The sequence below is a fragment of the Olea europaea genome, chromosome 9 (genome assembly GCF_002742605.1).
Source record: "Olea europaea var. sylvestris chromosome 9, O_europaea_v1, whole genome shotgun sequence".
NCBI classification, from domain to species: domain Eukaryota; kingdom Viridiplantae; phylum Streptophyta; class Magnoliopsida; order Lamiales; family Oleaceae; genus Olea; species Olea europaea.
The window spans coordinates 2,332,128-2,350,899 of record NC_036245.1 but is presented as its reverse complement, the minus strand read 5'-3'; the positions used below and the strand labels follow the sequence as shown (position 1 = coordinate 2,350,899).

At 32.7% G+C, this 18,772-nt stretch overlaps 3 protein-coding genes across 7 annotated transcripts; 2 read left to right on the top strand and 1 right to left on the bottom strand.

The window, feature by feature from the left end:
• The first annotated feature begins 1,164 nt into the window (after nucleotides 1-1,164).
• Nucleotides 1,165-2,511, top strand: LOC111399398 (E3 ubiquitin-protein ligase ATL42-like). Its single transcript, XM_023026683.1, has 2 exons — nucleotides 1,165-1,314; nucleotides 1,407-2,511. Exon 2 carries the CDS (start codon nucleotides 1,410-1,412, stop codon nucleotides 2,466-2,468), a length of 1,059 nt encoding a protein of 352 aa, XP_022882451.1. The 5' UTR covers nucleotides 1,165-1,314; nucleotides 1,407-1,409; the 3' UTR covers nucleotides 2,469-2,511.
• A 4,756-nt stretch (nucleotides 2,512-7,267) lies between these two features.
• LOC111399397 (probable lactoylglutathione lyase, chloroplastic) lies at nucleotides 7,268-14,436 on the top strand. 5 transcript variants are annotated; one of them, XR_002703649.1, is made up of 10 exons: nucleotides 7,273-7,571; nucleotides 9,113-9,317; nucleotides 9,417-9,541; nucleotides 9,700-9,764; nucleotides 10,364-10,576; nucleotides 10,945-10,992; nucleotides 11,100-11,127; nucleotides 11,391-11,498; nucleotides 11,621-11,761; nucleotides 14,065-14,436. XR_002703649.1 is itself a non-coding variant. In XM_023026678.1 (9 exons), exons 1-9 carry the CDS (start codon nucleotides 7,433-7,435, stop codon nucleotides 12,304-12,306), a joined length of 1,119 nt encoding a protein of 372 aa, XP_022882446.1. In that variant the 5' UTR covers nucleotides 7,275-7,432; the 3' UTR covers nucleotides 12,307-12,365. The 5 variants fall into 5 exon arrangements, 4 of the variants coding, with proteins under 4 accessions (XP_022882449.1, XP_022882450.1, XP_022882446.1 ...); XM_023026678.1 differs by lacking the exons at nucleotides 11,100-11,127; nucleotides 14,065-14,436 and adding an exon at nucleotides 12,232-12,365 and having other exon boundaries at nucleotides 7,275-7,571; XM_023026679.1 differs by lacking the exon at nucleotides 11,100-11,127 and having other exon boundaries at nucleotides 7,433-7,571.
• A 765-nt stretch (nucleotides 14,437-15,201) lies between these two features.
• Nucleotides 15,202-18,481, bottom strand: LOC111399814 (protein NRT1/ PTR FAMILY 1.1-like). The gene is made up of 4 exons (XM_023027308.1): nucleotides 18,400-18,481; nucleotides 18,089-18,306; nucleotides 16,708-17,258; nucleotides 15,202-16,138 (listed from the first exon to the last, which is right to left on the bottom strand). Exons 1-4 carry the CDS (start codon nucleotides 18,479-18,481, stop codon nucleotides 15,202-15,204), a joined length of 1,788 nt encoding a protein of 595 aa, XP_022883076.1.
• Between the last annotated feature and the right edge of the window lie 291 nt (nucleotides 18,482-18,772).

The window sequence follows — 18,772 nt, the reverse complement described above, 5'->3', positions numbered from 1 at the left end:
TTCTATTTAATTAATTAATTGATTTAGTCATTATTTTATATATTTTTAAATAGGATTTAAATTGAATAATAGAAAAATAGAAAAAAAATTGATTTCGTGGGTAGTGATCATTTTTCCCGTCCACTCATTTACCATTCGAGACGGAACTGTGCAAGGTGGGTGGCGAGTTGAAAATTTTGTCATCCCTAATTTGAGATAATTCGAAGTTTGATTTTAGCAACAATTCGTTTATTTTGACACTTCTATTTGTTTATATATTTCTATTCGATCGTTTATATGTACATTTTTATTCGCCAATTTGTTTCGTCCTGAAAAGAAGAACGATTGGTATTCTAAATTTATTACTTAGATGAACGTACGTGTATATACTATATCGTATTGGATGAGCTCAACTCATAGGTAGATTATACTAGAAATAAATTAAGTTAATAATGGTTAATGTTAGTTGGCACAAATGGAGTGATCAAAAGCAGACTTTATTATAAAAAATTAACTGATTGACAAAATTATGGTGCATAGGGAAACACCTACGTGCATTTTAGCCACTCAATTACCTTACCATTGACTTTCTTGGTACTTTAAGAGCCACTGTGATGCAACCATTTATGACGTTTTATTATTCTTGATCAGATAAAATAATTTTAATAAATAATCCAGATAATATCTTTGGAGAAACAAACAAAAATTATAATTAGAAATTTATTTTTCTTTATAAATTAAAAGTTGTGTAATTGGTACCACCATTCAATTTAAATCTTTCATAAGATATAGGTCTTCACTTCAAATTCTGGAGAACACGACAAAAGGCCGTAAATGATAAGATGGGCTAGGCTCTCCCATAGTAGACAATATGTAAGTGAACGATTTGTGCATAAAGGTCGAATCGTTACAAAAAAGACTCGAGCCTTGTTCCTGCATTTTTTTATATACTACCCATTTGGGAGAGTATAAGCCAATTTTTCGTCTCACGGGTAGTCTCATCCCGCATGATTTGAATAAAAGACGTTTGTTTTATGAGAGACTTAAGTGGAATTATTGTTCCGTTACTAATTTTCCAAATAATTTTTGGAGACTTCTACACACAAGACAAGATAATTATTTGATTCCACTATATATATGCCCCTTGGGTAAAATACAGTGTTTTGAAAAAGCTTCGAGATTTCTCCATGAATCAATTAGGCATAAAAGTACTGTTTTTCCATTTGGTGTTCATATTCTTCCATGTGAGAGCACAAACTCCATCAAATGAAGAGCAAGTGCCCAATTCGCAAGATACAATCAACAATTTTCAACGAAATCTAGCAGTTGTAATTGGTATTTTCTTTATCATGTTCTCTTTAACTTTTATCCTTCTTCTTTATCTAAAGTTCTGTCGCCAAGTGCCAACTGTACATATCATGAACCAGCAAATGCAAGATGGATTGGCTCGATCCGGGTCTCGCGCTTCAGGAATCGATAAAACAGTAATCGAATCCCTGCCTTTTTTCAGATTTTCGGCGCTTAAGGGTTGGAGGGAAGGCCTTGAATGTGCTGTTTGTTTGTCGAAATTTGAAGATATTGAGATTCTTAGGTTGTTGCCTAAGTGTAAACATGCATTTCATATAGATTGTGTCGATCAGTGGCTCGAAAAACACTCGACTTGCCCTCTTTGCAGGCAGAAAGTAAGTGCAGATGATCTTTCAGAATTTACATATTCGAATAGTTTGAGATTTTTATGGAATAATCAGTCAGGGATTAGAGAGGAATCCGACATAGGATTATATATTGAAAGAGAGGAAAGTTTTAAAGGATCTTCAAGATTTAGCATTGGCAGCAGTTTCAGAAGATTATCTGATAAAAGCAAGAAGGAAGAAAAATTGCCTATACGAGAAATTGTCGATGATTATGACGAAAAAGACAAGAAAATTCTTCACAAATTCAATCACAAAATAACTGTGTTCGATGTTATGTTGAAGAATCGTTGGAGCAACGTAAGTTCTTCCGACCTAATGTTCTTGAATTCGGAGATGCTTAACGACACATCCAGTCGAAGATTTTCTCCTTTGGATTCGAGAAACGAGCCAAAAAAATCCATGGAAACCAAAAATATGGTTGAGGAAGAAAGTGAACAGATCATAAATATAAAGATGGAGATGGAAAGAAAAAGAGTTTTCGAGGAAAAATTCAAGCAGAGTGATTATTCCTTTCCATTTCCCAGTTTTCCTACAACCTCAGATGAATCCAAACAGAACTCAGGATTCGGGTCGAAAATTTCGAATTCAGACAAGAGATCAACGTCTGAAATAACAGTTCATCAAAGATTCAATGATAGAGTTTCTTCTTACGTTCAAGAAAATAATTTTAAGGAGGAAAATTTGAGAAGAATATGGCTGCCTATTGTCAAAAAAACAGTTCAGTGGTTTGCAAGTAGAGAAAAAAGGGCTTCACAGTCACAATCTACAACCTCAAGAGAGAGGTTAAATTTGTAAATTAAGACAGTGGAATTTATTTAATTTAGTTAGGGTTTTAAAATACAAGGCTTTATATTGAATTCTTCAGTTCAAGAGACAGACATATAAAAAAAAAATTTGTACTTGTTTTTTTATGAATTAATTGTTTCAATGGTCACTGAATTAAGGCCAATGTCTTTGATTAGTCACTGAAGTTTAAAATGTCGGGTTTTGATCACTAAACTTAAGTTCATGTCTTTGATTGTTCACCGAAATTTAAAATGCCGAGTTTTGACAACTGAACTTTGAAAAATGTCGTACGTTACTCACTAGTATAAATGTTGAATTTTGAAAAATATCGAGTTTTATCAAAATCTACTAAAAATCTGATTTTAATTCCTACAAAATACGGCTTTTAACATATTTTTGTTATTAGACATATACATGTGTAGGGATACTGAAAACAATTTTGTACATAAAAAATGTTGATTTGATTTCTATATCATTTGGAGAATGTTTGATGTCATTAGATTGAACAGGATTTGACGAGATGAATAAAGAAAAGTATGGGATAAAAACGTTCGGTTATGTTGTCGTGTTTTAATCTTCTAATCTATTGAAGTATTATGAGTATGATGGAAACTTTCGATTATTTTGTCCAATAATGTGTCGAGGTATCATGAACGTTTCTAATATTTTCTCTTTCAAATAATACCATTCTAGTAACATGGACCACCTTAGGGAGTCAGTTCTGCCAGCCAACCTGGTTTTGTGCTAGGTTCTTTGATTAGGTAGGAAACCCTCTAATTCGGGTTGGAAACATCTCTATCAAACTCCAATAATTAAATACTAAGTGGTTCAAGATTTTGCCACGTAACACAAAAGTTCATTAATATACAGCTGTTTAGGGATGACTAATTCAAATTATATTTAATATATTGTACTAATATTAAAGACGATGACGAATTCAAATTGTATTTAATATCTTGTACTAATATTAAGTAATGAGCTTTCATGAAAATATCTATTGAATTAAATTATCTCAATTAACAAATAATAAAGTGAATGTGAATCTAAGTATCGTACCACAGAGATTGATTTAGTTCAATTTTAATTATCTTAACTTTAACCAAAATAAGGATAATAAGATATTTGTTTGTTGTGATGAAATTATAATTAAAATTAAGCTACTTATGCAATTATGAATGATTTTACTAAATTGAATGCAATTTATGTTGAATGAAAGATGATGTGTTTTAATGAATAACAAACTCAATAGGATCCTGAATTTCCATGTAATAATCCTTTTTAACCTTAATTTTACACCTTGACAAAACAATTGAATCTTGACGAGTAAATGTTTCTGTTTTATTCAATAACCTTTCTCAATTAATGTCAAACCTATTATCATATATGGTCCGGCTATATTTCTGTGACGGATGCAAACAATCAAGAATGCATGAATGTTTATGAACGCTTAAAGATTCACATAAAATATAGCGATATATTTCTATTTCTTATCGGATCCTATGACGAATTATACTATGTCGAGTCTATTTCCCTTCTTTTGAATGCATAACATAAGTCACCACTTTCATACAATTGCCATGCACAATAATTACGGAGAAAAAGAATTCATATAAATTATTCAAAATTCAAAAACGTGTTTTTGATGTCACCTATGAAAAATAAAAGATTACAAATTCATATCAAATGGTTCATCATTTTTCCAATACAAATAAATTTAGCCTAACATGTTAGGAAGAAGAAAATAAATTAAATATTGAATAAACGACATCACCCAATTAAATTTTGAATTGACTTTTCGAGTCTTGGAGTTGATCTTTGTGCTTTTTGTCTCCTTTGTTTACTCTTAAAACCCTTATGAGTATGTTAAAATGCATGATGAACACTTATAGACAACCCTAGGACTTTAAAAATCGTCTCAAGATTTGTTTTCATAAGAATTTAAATCAAATAAGGAAACAAGAATTTTTCCGATAGAAGTGTACTATGCTATAGTTTAGTACAAATCAATGCTATAATATAGTTTAAAGAAAAATTAGCCTTGGAACTTGCTAAAATTGACCTTGCGACCGCATGGAAAAACCTACTATGCAACTGCATAGTGTTGATGAGAATCCAAAAGTTGCATTTTAGTCTTTGAATTTCGTTTTCTCATTCCTCATTCTTCCAATACTTCATGTCTTTACTAAATTAGTCTTTGACTCTTTCACACCTTCGTTTCCTCCTTTGGGTCATCTTTCAATTATTTGCACTTTGGTCCTAGACTTTGGTTTTCTTCCGTTTTGGTCTTTTTTCGTTTGTTTCATCTAAATTCCATCATATTCATTAATGTTATCCTGTAAAATATAATTTATATAAAACTAAGCCATATTCTAACATATTTATCAACAATTATTTATATTTTGTGACCTAAATAAGTGTATAAAATGCATTTATCAATGAAAGGGAAAGACACAATGTTAATAATTAATTATTAGCAAAATTATTAATTCCATCTTTATGCATTTAGTCAACAATCCCACAACACAATTATATATTATCTTATTGAATCCATCCTATCAACAATACATTTTTTAGTGAGTAATATTTGTCAATTTCATAAAATATGTTGATAAAAAATTGATTTGATCAATTACAAATAACTTATAAACATTAGCCAAACATGGGCTAAATTGACAGCAAAACTCTGTCGTGGCCTAAAGAAGACGAATTCTAATATCCACCATTAGTTTTGATGACAGCAATCAGAGGGCTAGAGGTCATGTAGACAGGTGTGGATAAGCATTACTTGAAAAAGACCTTTAATTTTTTTAATTATTTCTCTCGAATAATATTATGCAGCACCAATGGTGTTCAACACTAATCAAATATATTTATCTAAATATTTTATCGAACGATTAAATTAATTTGAACTCTTTAAACAAGTATATTTGTCGAATTAAATAGGCTATATATCTTTAAGATAGTATTATTCATAAAAATTGCTGAGGAATCTTGTCTATGATAATATAAATGAATTCAATAAGAGGATGTCACACAATTTAAATAAATAAATTAATTTTATCTAACAACTTTATTTTTTATTTTTAATTACGTGTTCAACATTAAATACCAAATGACAAATATATTACAAGCCTATCTCAATAGAATAATATTATCTACCATGTGTTAGATCATAAGTTTACGTGGCATTATGTGATACGTTCAATTAAAAGTGAAATTATGTGATTTATTTAATTGTATATTTTATTTAATGACACTTTGTACCATCTAAACTGATATAATAATATCAATAGTGTTAAATAGCATTACTTATTATTATATGTTTGATTGTAGTTGCATCTAACGATAGAGGTGGGCGACGGACGACATTGATAGAATTAAACTTTTCTTAAGAGAAGAAGACAGAGAATTGAGACGTAAGATGTGACGTCAAGAAACTTCATGGTCATGAGATAAGGATTTTGTTGTTTGTATAGAAAAATATGTCAGAAGTAGCGATCGAAAATGAAGTCGAGGGAAATAATTGGATAAAAAAGCTAACTGTATTTTAAATAATTCAATGATAGGTTGCCATGTGATATTATGTCAATGATTATGTTAACCATTATGTCTGCGTAGCATCTTCCTTATGATAAATTAGTTTCTGTAAAATATTTTATATGTCAACTCCATGCCGAACATCGGACAATCTCTTAAATATTATTTTTGTTCATTTTTATTTTTTCTGCTTAATTAAATTTTCACATTATGTACCTTTGTTTTCGGTTAACAATAATACGAGTGACACAAATTTGGCTGCGTTTATGCACAAATTTGGCATTGTTCTATTAGTACGTTCCATAAGACATTGTATTGACACGATTGTTATCTTGAAAAAATAAAAGTATCTAGCCAACGCACATTTCCATTACTGATTAACTACATGCACTTGTACAAAAATAGATAATCGAGTCAGATTGTCCTCAGTTGTTCTTATCATTGTTACTCGAGTACTTGGAAATGTTGAGATGAAACTACCACTTATTCCTTAGAAGTGATATCAGAATTACGCCACAAACTTAGATATTTGAACGCATAAGACGATGAATGGTAAAATTCATGATTGGATCTTAAGCGGGTGTGTTTCCTGTAAGGTTGTGGCCTCTAACGTAATCAAAGAGTTGGGTTTTGATAATAAATTATCTCTTAAAGGAGAAAAATTCAAATTTGGCATAAAATCATTGTTTGAAATGCAAATTTGATAGTTTCAACGGACTCAAGTGTGACTATGTAAGGATTGATAATTCAATTAAATGAAAAGCTTTGGGACTCACTATGTAAAGATAGATAATTAAATTTAGTGTAAGGCTTTGTCAACGTTAGAAATTGAAACTTGTCCAAACTTCATCCATTTGAAGTATATCGACATGAACTTTAGTCGTCTAAAATTCATATAAAGCTCAGCCATATCAAGAAATCTTTGATTGATTAGATATGAATTTCGAGAAGTTAGGAGAGATTGCACGTACAAGATGGGGATGAGATAAAATTAAAATATTCACATTTTCATTTTTTTTAATATAATATTAATCGGATATGTTCTTCATTCTTAATCCAATTCTCCAACTAACTAGAAAATTCATGCTTCATTTGGAGTAGTTGAGCAGGACAACATCGAACTAGATAGGAACGAAATAGGATGAGATGAGATGAGATGATATGAGATGAGATGAGATGGGACGAGACATTTTGCTATAGTTCTCGCCCGTTCTTATTCCTTAACAGACCAGAAAATTCCTTTTAGTCAAAGACAAATAAATATAGATAACGAGATATTTTGACATCCCTAATTTGGCTGGTTCCTCGTACCCGTACACTTCCCCAGTGCCAGCAACGCTATTCACTTCCTTATTTTCCCCCTTTCTCCTACCATATTAATACAATTCTGATCTTATCTTGTAACTATAAAATTGGGTTTGTCTATATTCACGTAGATGGTGAGGATAATTTCTATGGCGTCATCAATTAGGCCCTCGCTTTCGTCTTTGAGTTTTTCAGGGAGCTCTCGTTTGGGCTTGTCTCTGCATTCCTCCAATTCCAGTCGGAGACTTGGTTTCTTACATCTCGGCAGTTGTAAGTTGCTTGTTTCCTCAAATTCCCCCCCCCCCCCCCCCCCCCCCTCTTTTCAGCTATTTTTTACTGGAGTTATTGTTTTTATGCTGACCCGCCTCTCGAATTCGCGCGAGTGACCTACTTATATCAGTTTTCAATGAGTTGGATTTAGATATAACTCGTTAATAACAAAGATTTTTTTTATTTATTTTTTTTTTTATTCCTAAGGAATTTTGAATTGTATGGTGAATTTTGTTGTATTTATGTACATGTTTAAATTTGAGAGACAAGTGGTTTTCGTATGGTTAAGTATGTGCCTCTCTGTATATTTTAATAAGCATTATGGATAAGGTTTCTCTCTGAATCTTAATATAAGTAGTTATAAACTGGTTTGGTTAATCTTTAACATAATGATACAAAGGGTTTACAGTTTTTGCTGAAAAAGAATGGCCAATGTGGATTTGTTTCTGCTATATGAAGTTTCTGACTGCCAATTGTGAGTCTTCCTTTCAATGTCTAGCAACTTGTCACTGAACAGATAAAACTGGGTATAATATACTTCAGATTCTCAATTTACTTATCTTTCTTTCATTTTTCTGGCATTTGTATGGTTCTTATCAGTTCAAGATTCTGGTGTATTTGAATGAAATTTGGAGCTTGAGTTTAGGAATCAGTGATAGAATAATTTAGACTTATGTATGATTGCTATTCCAAATCACTAATTCCTTGATGGAAACAACATCATGTTCTTGTTTACAATTTTCTTGCAGAATTATTTCTATAATTAGGTCTCATTCAGTTTAGCTTGTATTACATAAATTGTTTATAGTTATTTGAATAATAAACTTTGGTAACTTCTTAAAAGTTTCTAATCTTCATTTTACTAGGTATGCAATAACTTAGTTAACCATCATCTTTGTTATATTGATCAAATACTTCAATAAAACTAAAGAGTGATCGATATGTTTTTGGGTTAATCTTATAAAACATCCATATTAAAGAGTTTTGTGTTATCTATTTATTCTATCTTCTGTATTAAAATAGTTGCTGTTGTTAATTTTATCCAATAAATATCAAATCAGAACTGTGGATGAACTTAAATTTTATGGGATTATGGTGACACTTGCATTTGACTATCCAACTTTTGTGCTAGAAACTGCTCAAGTTTAGTGAGAGAAAATCCAAATGCTTTAGCATCTCTATAATGTTCCTTGTGTTAATAAGTTCACAATAATTGATCTGATGCATCAATAACGTCCCTCTTTCAATTCAGTATTACAATATGCCATTTATTAGCAAGTTCAAAAGAATTAATATGATGCATCAATAACGCCCCTCTTTCAATTTGGTATTACAATATGCCATTTGTGCTTTAATTTCTTTTCTTCTTGCTAATCTTAGGATCAATCATAAAAAAATTTCTTATTCTATTTTTGAGGAATGATCCTCGAAGCTGGTGCTTCTACCGCAGAAAGAATCATGCAACATAAAATATGAGTTTACTCAAAGATTGGTGGACTCAAAAGGAGTGCTTCTCACTTGCTAATCTCTATGTTTTCCAGCGGTGTCACAGTTACAGTGCTCTGGCCTTAAAACTTCTAAGTTGTTTAGGGGAGAGGGCACCAGCATATCAGTTTGTGCAGCAGGTAACATGGCACAAGCAAGTACTGATAGTTCCCAAGAAAAGGCCTTAGAATGGATTAAGAAAGATAAGAGAAGAATGCTCCATGTTGTTTACCGCGTGGGGGACTTAGATAGAACAATAAAGTACGCCTTTTCTTTTTGCCACGATCTGCTTTCCATCTTGGCTTTCTGGTTCTTCTTTGTACAGTTGGTTGTGTAAATATAATCAAATGGTGGCTGCAGATTTTACACCGAGTGTCTTGGGATGAAACTGCTTAGAAAACGTGATGTACCTGAGGAAAAATATACAAATGCATTTCTTGGTTATGGGCCAGAAGATTCTCACTTTGTTATTGAACTTACATACAGTAAGCATTCATCAGTTTTCTCGAATATTATGTTCTTGATCTGTACTAAGTATCAATTGCACAAATATTATTATGACGTGCCTCTTTTTGTTGGCATGTGCTTTCTCCGCCAGCCTAAGTTGATTTTTCATTAATACTACATCTGATGATTCTGTCAGATTATGGGATTGACAAATATGATATTGGGACCGCATTTGGCCATTTTGGCATTGCAGTTGAGGATGTAAGTTTTTCTGTCAATCTATATAATAATGCAATGGATAAGATTGAAACTAAATTATGTGTCTTTATAGCTATAATCTGAAAGACTGAAATACCTTTTATCTGCGGTTTTCTGTTGCATATGTCCAAATTACTTTAAACTAGTGAACTCTTATCAAGAGTATTATGTCTTGCTGTAGGAATTCAGTTAAATGCTTTCATCTTTATTTTATTATTATTTTTTATTTTTATTTTTTTGTGCTTGGAAACCATGTTCATGGATGAATGGTAGGATTCGGAACCAAGCCTACCAGGCATCAGCCATGAGTTCCCTATCAATTAATATATTTAATTGATACTTCCCTTCCTATGTTCCTATCTGTAGCTCTTTTGTATACTAGCATGACACAGTTCTTGGCCTTTCGAAAGATGATGTGTTGAGTGTCGACATTCAATGTTTAGGATCATATCTTTGTTTTAAGAGCATGCTTGCATGATTCTTTCTCCTCCTCTCTCTGCCTCCCTCTCTTACGCATGCACACGCACGCACACCCTCACTCACATTGTTATTCTAATTTTAAAATGGATATAATTGGTTAGTATTGATATCGTTACAAATAGGTAACAAAGACTGTGGATCTCATAAAAGCTAAAGGTGGTACAGTTACCCGAGAACCTGGTCCTGTCAAAGGTGGTAAAACAGTAATTGCGTTTATAGAAGATCCTGATGGTTATAAGTTTGAGCTACTGGAGAGAGGTCCTACACCTGAGCCATTGTGTCAAGTGATGCTTCGAGTTGGAGATCTTGATCGTTCTATCGAGTTTTATGAGAAGGTGTGTTCTGCTTTCAGGAAATAAGAAATGCACTTTTTTTCTTTCCTTTTTTTAGCCCCTATTTGGTGGGGATTAAAATTAGATTTTTAGTAGATTTTGATAGAAATTGATGAAATATGTGGTTGTAAAGTTGTGGGACCCATAGAATATGTGGTTGAAATTAAATGTTGAATTTGACTCAAATTAAAATCTAAATTTTAATCCGTACCAAGTAGGGGCTTAATATTTTCATGATCCTCAACATCATTTTTGCAGTAGTATTGTGTCTTACTTATCCCTAAAATATTATTCTTTGCAGCTTCATCTGTTAGCTTTGCCTTATCTGTCCTTTATTCTTCATAATCGCTACGTTATGCCTCATTTTTTAGGCTTTTGGCATGGCGCTTCTTCGCAAGCGAGATAATCCTGAATATAAGGTAATCCTGACATTTTCATTATTAGGTCAAGTTGATAGAGAAGTCTGAAGATTGTGACTTATTCAGTAAATATTTTCTGTGTGTGTGCATGTGCTGGAATTTTCAAAACAAGTGTCGTGCCTGAGACTGATTTTGGTTAGCTTTTTGCTTTTGTGTCACTCCCTTCCTCTTTGTATCATACCTGATTTTTTTGTTGCAATGTTTTACTTACAAGTAAGAAAAAGTATATATCCAACTGATGTTGGTACCAAAAGCTACTTAAAAAGAAGCTTCTACTTCCTTTTAAGCTTAGCTAAACATGCTTATCCTAGTTGCATAATTTACTGCCTGCAGGTCTCTCTGTGTATTACGTTTGGAGATCCCAATGTACTGATGTGTGCTCTTGATCCTCTCTGCAGTATACTATAGCAATGATGGGTTATGGTCCGGAAGATACCAATACGGTCTTGGAGTTGACTTACAATTATGGTGTTACCGAATATGACAAAGGAAATGCTTACGCTCAGGTAGATTTTTTTCATTTTCCTAGCATTACTCTGCCGTGCTTGACATGATATATTATGCCTGCTGACTTTGAAAGTTAAAATCCAAAATTTGAATAAGCTGATTGATTATGAATTTCTTGCAGATAGCAATAGGCACAGACGATGTTTATAAAACTGCAGAAGCAATCAAGCTATTTGGGGGAGTAGTTACTCGAGAACCTGGACCTTTACCTGGCATTAATACCAAGATTACTGCATGTCTTGATCCTGATGGTTGGAAGTCGGTATGACCTTTGCTTTTCAACATTCAGCGCTTTACTTATTATAAGATCAAATCATTACTGGTTTAAATTGCTCATCTTTGTTTTTGGATGGAGGTGTGCCTGTTCCTCTCAGTTTTAAATCAATATTTGTTATATGCCAATTTGGCTTATGGATTTCGAATAAGGAACTCAAGCTCTAAACTAAAATGCATTTCGCTAATTTTATTATGTCTAGAGGAAGATTAAGTGTACATGTGGTAGCAATAATTCATATGGTAAGATTTTTTAGGCTATGAATTTCATATGGAAATAATTTCATTTGCTATGTGAAATGAAGAGTACAAGTGTAGCAATGATTCCTATTGGACAATATTCTAAGCAATAAATTTCAAATTGGAGATAGTTTGAAATAATGTTAATTGGAGATGGTTTGAAATAATGTTATTTTTTATTTTGCTTAAATCTATTTATTTGTGTCTTGCAATTCTTAGATCCAAGTTTCGACAGTGGAACAACCATTCAAAACTATGTTTTCAAACCTCAAATGCAGTAAAAACCTCATATAAAGGTTACGAGGAGCAGGGGTAAGATGCTATATTTCCTGGAAGGAATACGTCACTAGCATGGTACAGAGCATTGGTTTTGAGGGATTACTTGAGAATTGTTTTGANTTTTTACTTTAAATAGAAAATATTAGTTATATTAAAACTTATTTATTCATAAGTAAGCTCCTGTTTGGTCGGGATCAAAATTACTTTTTTAGTAGATTTTGATAAAATTTAATGAAATGTGTGATTGAAAAGTTGTAGGTCTCATAAAATATGTGATTAAAATTAGTCGTTGACTTTGACTTGAATTAAAATTTGAAATTTAGCCCCTGTTTGGTCCCCATTTTCAGAAAATGAAAATAGGTGAAATAATGTTTTTTTTTGAAAAATGTGTGGTTGAAAAAGAAGGAAAAATTTTCGATTCACGTGTAATATTATTTTATGGAAGATTGTATGGTTGAAAATAGAAAAGAGAAAAATGAAATAATGTAATGAAATTTAATGTGGGTCAAACGGGGGCTTAATTTGTACCATAAAGGGGCTAAATTTACTTATTTATTTACAAGTAAATATACTTTTGTTTCTTAAACACGTTTGGATAACTTATATTTTCGTATTTAAGTGAACATTATTTTTCAAAAATAGCTCTTACATTAATGTTAAAATAACTAACTAACATATTTTGAGCTTTCATTAATAAATTTGGATTATTTATTTTTCTTATTTTTTTACCAATAAAGCTGCTTCTATAGGGAAACTCTTAGCTACATATTATTATGATTTATTAATAAAAAATTTTTTATTTGAAAACTTACTTTTTACTTCTAAGAAAATCTGCATCACTGTTTTTGCTTTAAAATATTAATCAATTAATTTTTTGTTTCTTGCTTTTCTTTTTGCTACAAATAGAGAAGGATAAAAGGGAGTTATGGTGATTGTATGTGCTACTTTGGATGATTTTATCCTAGAAGTTGATCAGTATTATTTGCACCAAAGACTATGGTCCTATTTGATAGCCTTTCTTTTGAATTTTTTTGGGAAGAATGAGTTTTGGGATAGTAATTTTTTGGAGAATGTGAGGTTAAAAAGTAAGAAAAAGTTTTGAGTTTATGTGAAGAATATGTTATTTTAAAAATGTGTGGTTGAAAATAAATATGAGAAAAAAGAGTTTTGAAAGAATAGTTACCAAACAAGGACTATATATGACTACATCTTTGGTACGCTACTAGTACTAGATAGGGCTAACAATACAATAGACAATAATTTAGCATATTTTCTTCCTTGGCACTTCTAATAAAATACATGTTACTGAACAAGCCACAAATAGATAACTAAGCCCCTGTTTGACAACCATTATTTCAAAACTTTTTTTTTCATTTTTAGTCACACATTCACACAATAAAATATTTTGTATGTAAACTCAAAACTTTTCCACACTTTTTAACCACACGTTCTTTAAAAATTCATTATTCAAATCATTGTTTTATCAACTAATGGCCAGCAAATATGGGCTAAATAAAATAAGTCATTAAGAATTCCCTCTTGCTTGTAGAAGCTGCTAAATGTTATTGAATGGGATAGTGACAATTTTTTGTGATGAGCTTCAGTCTCGTATATTTGCGTATCAGCATAAACTTAATGTTTGGTTCAAATCTTGAAAGGTTTTTGTATGTGGATTTGTTAATAGATGGAAATAATGCTAGATGTATTATATCAGAGACGAACTACATGAACTTCTTTTTGTGATTCAAATTTTATCTCATTCGAATCTTGCAGGTCTTTGTCGACAATATTGATTTTCTCAAGGAACTGGAGTAAGCTTTGTAAAAACTGTTGTGCCAAACTTCCGGAAAAGGGTTGAATCCTGATATTTACGACATCGTTCCCAGTTATGGCTCGCTCGTGAAATGATTCATCAAGAGGTTTCACATAGAGAAGTGTGTGAATTTCTACCTTAAGAGATTAGATTAGAGTGTCGTGTTATCACATTAGAGGTATGTTCACACACTTGAGCTGCACTTTAGAAAAAAGTTTGCCATTATAAGTATGGCCTTTTTGTTTATAATTAGCTCCATAATAAAGAATATATCAACAATCATTTTCATGTCAAAATGTTGAATGAATTTGGTTTCCAATCATTTTCTACAAGTGAAATTGGTGAAATTTCACTCTTACATATTAGCATGGATCTCACAAATATTTGCTGCCTCTGTAGAGCTAATACACTATAAATCCCAAACAGAGTCCAATTAAGCCCTTGGTCGACAACCATTATTTCAGAACTTTTGTTTTTATATGCTCATTTTCAACCATATGTTCACACAATAAAATATTCTACACGTAAATTTAAATATTTTCCTAGTTTTTAACTACTCATTCTTTAAAAAAAAAATCACTATTCAAAACTCCGTCTTACCCAATTAATGGTTGTCAAACGGGGGCTAAGATTCTCCCTTACTATTAATATATTCACTTACTATTTTTTCTAATACGTTCAATTTACATAATCACTACATTCTTTGATGATTATCTCTCTATAAAAAATTTTATGGTTGTGTTAAGTTTTGAAACGTTCTTGAGAAAATTTCCACCCCCTTTTTACCAGGTTATTCGCGGTGTTTTTGTTATTTTTCTGTAAAATTGGTGTCAATTTGTTGATAAACTTCAATTGAAAAAAAGAGTTCAATTCACAAGCTAGTGAGTGAATTTAACAAATTGTTTACTCGAACCCGAAAATAAAAACAAAAAAAGAAAAAAGAAAAATGGAAATTAGAACCATATTGTAGTTTATACTCAGTCGAATACTGTATAGAAACAGTTCGAAATCTGACTATAAACTAGGATATATTTATTGGTAGTTGATTCATGTAACAAGTTTCTACACATTTGCCAAACAGTAAAAGCAAACATAACTCAATTAATAGCTAAAATTTTTGGAGAATCTTTTGATTTTGCCATCTCAATGATGTCCCCATTTCCATCCTTGATATTCTCGTCGTCATCCTCGTTCCAAACCTTTTCTTCTTCAAAATTCCCATAAAAATAGCTGATAATGATATAGTAGAACACATTTCCCACACTAAGCATTGTAAGAATCCACCAATAATAATCATAATGTCCCTTGTTCAAATTAGTCGAAACCCAACTTTCTTTCCCTCCCTTTTTCGAACAATCATCCACAATTTTAACTATTAAGCTTGCAATCAAGTTAGCAACGGCCATTCCCAACGCGAAAAGTGCCACTGCAATACTAGCCATGTTGTTGGGGAACTGCGAATAATAGTACTCGATCTGGCCGATGGCATTGAACGCCTCGCCCAATCCACTCAAACAATACTGTGGAACTATCCACATTGCAGTCATGTTCACCACTGCATGTGGAAGTTCTGCTAATCCTTCTTCAAGGGCTCTTGAGCGACGCTTTTTCTCAACCAATGCTGACACGGTCGTGGAGAGACAAGAAATCAATAACCCGATTCCTATACGGTATTTGACAGGAATCCCACGAGGGTCTTTGGTGTACTTTGTTAGGTAAGGGACGAGGATTCGATCATATATAGCTATCCATAGTGTTAAAGTAAGGATTCCAAACAGGCCGAAGGAGGCAGCAGGGATGCTGAACTTTCCAATGAAGTGTCTGTTGAAGGTGTTTGCTTGGAGTACTGGAAACGAGTGTTGGCTAATGGTGATGGCAATGACAATGCCGGTCGACCACATGGGGAGTACTTTGATCAGTGATTTGAGCTGTTCTACTTGCTGGATCGTGCATAGACTCCATGGATCTGAAGCTGAACCGTCAGGGTTTAATTCTTTCTGCGGGTTTTGAATTATGCAGGCCTTGTTTAGGAACCTAAGAGCACATAAGAAAATGGATATCAGAGCTTTATTTGTGCACCTCAAGGTTTGGCAATACTACTAATCAGTTACTAGCTCAAGATTTGCCAAGAAAGTAGTAGAGAAACCGTGTACTGGATGTTCCCGTCTATAATATCATATCAGTGATGGAATAACTATCGAGGTATCATCTTGGGATTGACTGTCACGGAAAGAAAGTGGCGATTGAAACCCTCAAATGTAATATGAGTATTTTTGTTTGGGATTGACTGTCGTGAAAAGAAAGTTGCGTGTGACAAACATGCAGAGTATTTTTGGCTTTGGGTGAATAAAGGTCACGCCCTCTATTGCTATAATTATAGCCACGAAGACTTGCTATAAATTGTTGAACAAGGGTAGCATGACTTATTCTCTTCACATTTTGAATCTCCGATGGTGACACTGTATGGATGTTAACCTTCACGAATTTCCATCGCGTCTCTCAAAATTTGAACTTAAAGACTTTTGCCTTATGAGAGACTAATTATAATATTCTTGGCATCGTAGAAGTTTAAAACTAATACTTCAATAACTATATAAACTAACCTTAATCTTCGTGTTGGAGCAACAAGTTTTGAATCATTGCCACGATAATAGCATCCATCGGAATCCTTTAACGGGAAATCTACGTGTTTATTCTTCCGAGCCGCTGCTATAACTTGAGCAAAACCAGTAAACAAACTCTTGCTTGGCGTCACCTTAATGTAAAGATTTGTACCGAAGAAAAAAACAATGGCAGACACCAACATGAGGCCAACCGGTACTCCGAACCCAACGATCCAACCGTATTCGTTTTGAATATAAACTATTACTGTGAGTGAAATCATGAGTGAGAGCCCAACAGAAGCATAATACCATCCGAAAAAGCTCTGCATAATCCTTTCGTTATTCGGGTTTTCTGGGTTTTCGAATTGGTCAGCTCCAAATGCTAAAGAACATGGCCTAATGCCACCAGCTCCAATGGACATCAGCACAAATGATGTGAAAAGAAGTGCAATCTGGCCTGCATTTGGTTTGATACAATTTCCTTTAGATGGATCACAAGAAGGTGGCCTTGCCTGTTTAAGTATGGCTGTTAACCACAGTACAATCAGTCCCTGCAATCAAAGCGAATTCAAATGATCATATGTATTTTTAGGGTTAAAACTTTGGTGGACTGAACTTTTAGCGACATTTCATTTCGGTCGCCAAACTTCGTATTATTTTCAAGTTGATCTCACCTAACTCAAAACTTTGCTATATTTATGGATCAAATTTGTGATTGAAAAGTTGATAAAATTTATGGATTCTAAGAAACTTGTGGTTAAAATTAATTGTTTATTTTGACTTTAATAGTTAAAAAACTTTTTAAGCCTTCCCAAACCAGCATAAAAATGAAGTTTAAGAAGCAACATGAAATTTCGTTAGAGGTTTACTCACTGCTAGTTCTTTCCACCGGTATGTTTAGGAAAATTTACGATTGCGCTCTCTAACCTTTTAATCGAATTGATTATGAGTCTCCAACTCTCAGAAGAGAGGTTTTGTATTCTTAACCTATTTAAATAAGTAAAATTGGATCCTCAATCGATGAAAATATTCTATGTGGACGTTAAAATTAATCACATGTAACTTAAAAACTGAAGATAAAAATGATCAAACCGCTTCATAATCAACATTAAGTCACTTGAAAGTCAAGTATAATTTTAATGTAAGGATCCCGATTCAAAGAGTTAAATAGGTTGAGACCCAAACTAACTTTCGAAAATTAGGGACGAAAATCCATCGTGTACAATTTTAACGTTTGCATTAATGATGACGCAAGGATCCAGATTCAAAGAGTTAAATAGGTTGAGACCCAAAACTCACTTTTCTTCCGAATTTTTCGTAGTGTATGTTTGGTTAGATCAATCTATGCAAGGAAGAGTTTGAGGGGAAAGGAATTTCTAACCATAAGACTAACAATTGTTGCCATGCAAATCACAATAAATCGACCCAAATATGAATCAGAAAGGAAAGCTCCCAAGATTGGCATGAAGTTCGAAATGGCTAGCCAGATGAACAAAATGCTTGTTCCAGTTGCAGCATCAAAATGATACTCAATGGTAAGATACAATATCATATTTGGCAGAAGTCCAAAACTTGCTATCTTTTCAAATGCCTCATTTGCTGAATTCACAAAATATACAAATCAGCATATATATATAAATCATGGCATACTTTATCTGCAGTATTCGACTCGACTAAAGATATAAAATTTACCTATAACGAAAGGCATTGTCCGAATACCTCCTTTACGTCTAGCGAGTGGCGCAGGAGTCTTTTCCACGTCTGAATTCTCCATATTTTCTCAACCGGGAAAAAAACCCTTTTGGTTTACAAGTGAAAATGAGTTGAGGGAGAAAAGGAGAGTTCAATTTCTACAAGCTCCAACCGGAGGAAACTAGAATAGTTTGTTTCTTCCTTTATGGATTACATGGGGTGGAACGGCTACTTCATTTATTTTTCTCTTCATTAAATTCATAACTATAATTTTTGTTTTGTATCGTGGAGCACTAATTGCAAAAGCCAAGGAATATAATATTAAATATCAATGAATTATAAGAGAATTGATTGCCAAGTTTTCCACTAAAAG

Bases quoted from the DNA above. Each gene is read 5' to 3' on its own strand.
- LOC111399398 (XM_023026683.1), top strand. From the start codon at position 1,410: ATGCAAGATGGATTGGCTCGATCCGGGTCTCGCGCTTCAGGAATCGAT.
- LOC111399397 (XM_023026678.1), top strand. From the start codon at position 7,433: ATGGTGAGGATAATTTCTATGGCGTCATCAATTAGGCCCTCGCTTTCG. The intron at 9,542-9,699 runs GTAAGCATTCAT...TGATTCTGTCAG, and splicing joins TGTTATTGAACTTACATACA to ATTATGGGATTGACAAATAT. The intron at 10,993-11,390 runs GTAATCCTGACA...TCCTCTCTGCAG, and splicing joins GAGATAATCCTGAATATAAG to TATACTATAGCAATGATGGG.
- LOC111399814 (XM_023027308.1), bottom strand. From the start codon at position 18,481: ATGGAGAATTCAGACGTGGAAAAGACTCCTGCGCCACTCGCTAGACGT. The intron at 18,307-18,399 runs GTAAATTTTATA...TTGTGAATTCAG, and splicing joins GACAATGCCTTTCGTTATAG to CAAATGAGGCATTTGAAAAG. The intron at 17,259-18,088 runs GTTAGAAATTCC...CTTTGATTGCAG, and splicing joins CAACAATTGTTAGTCTTATG to GGACTGATTGTACTGTGGTT.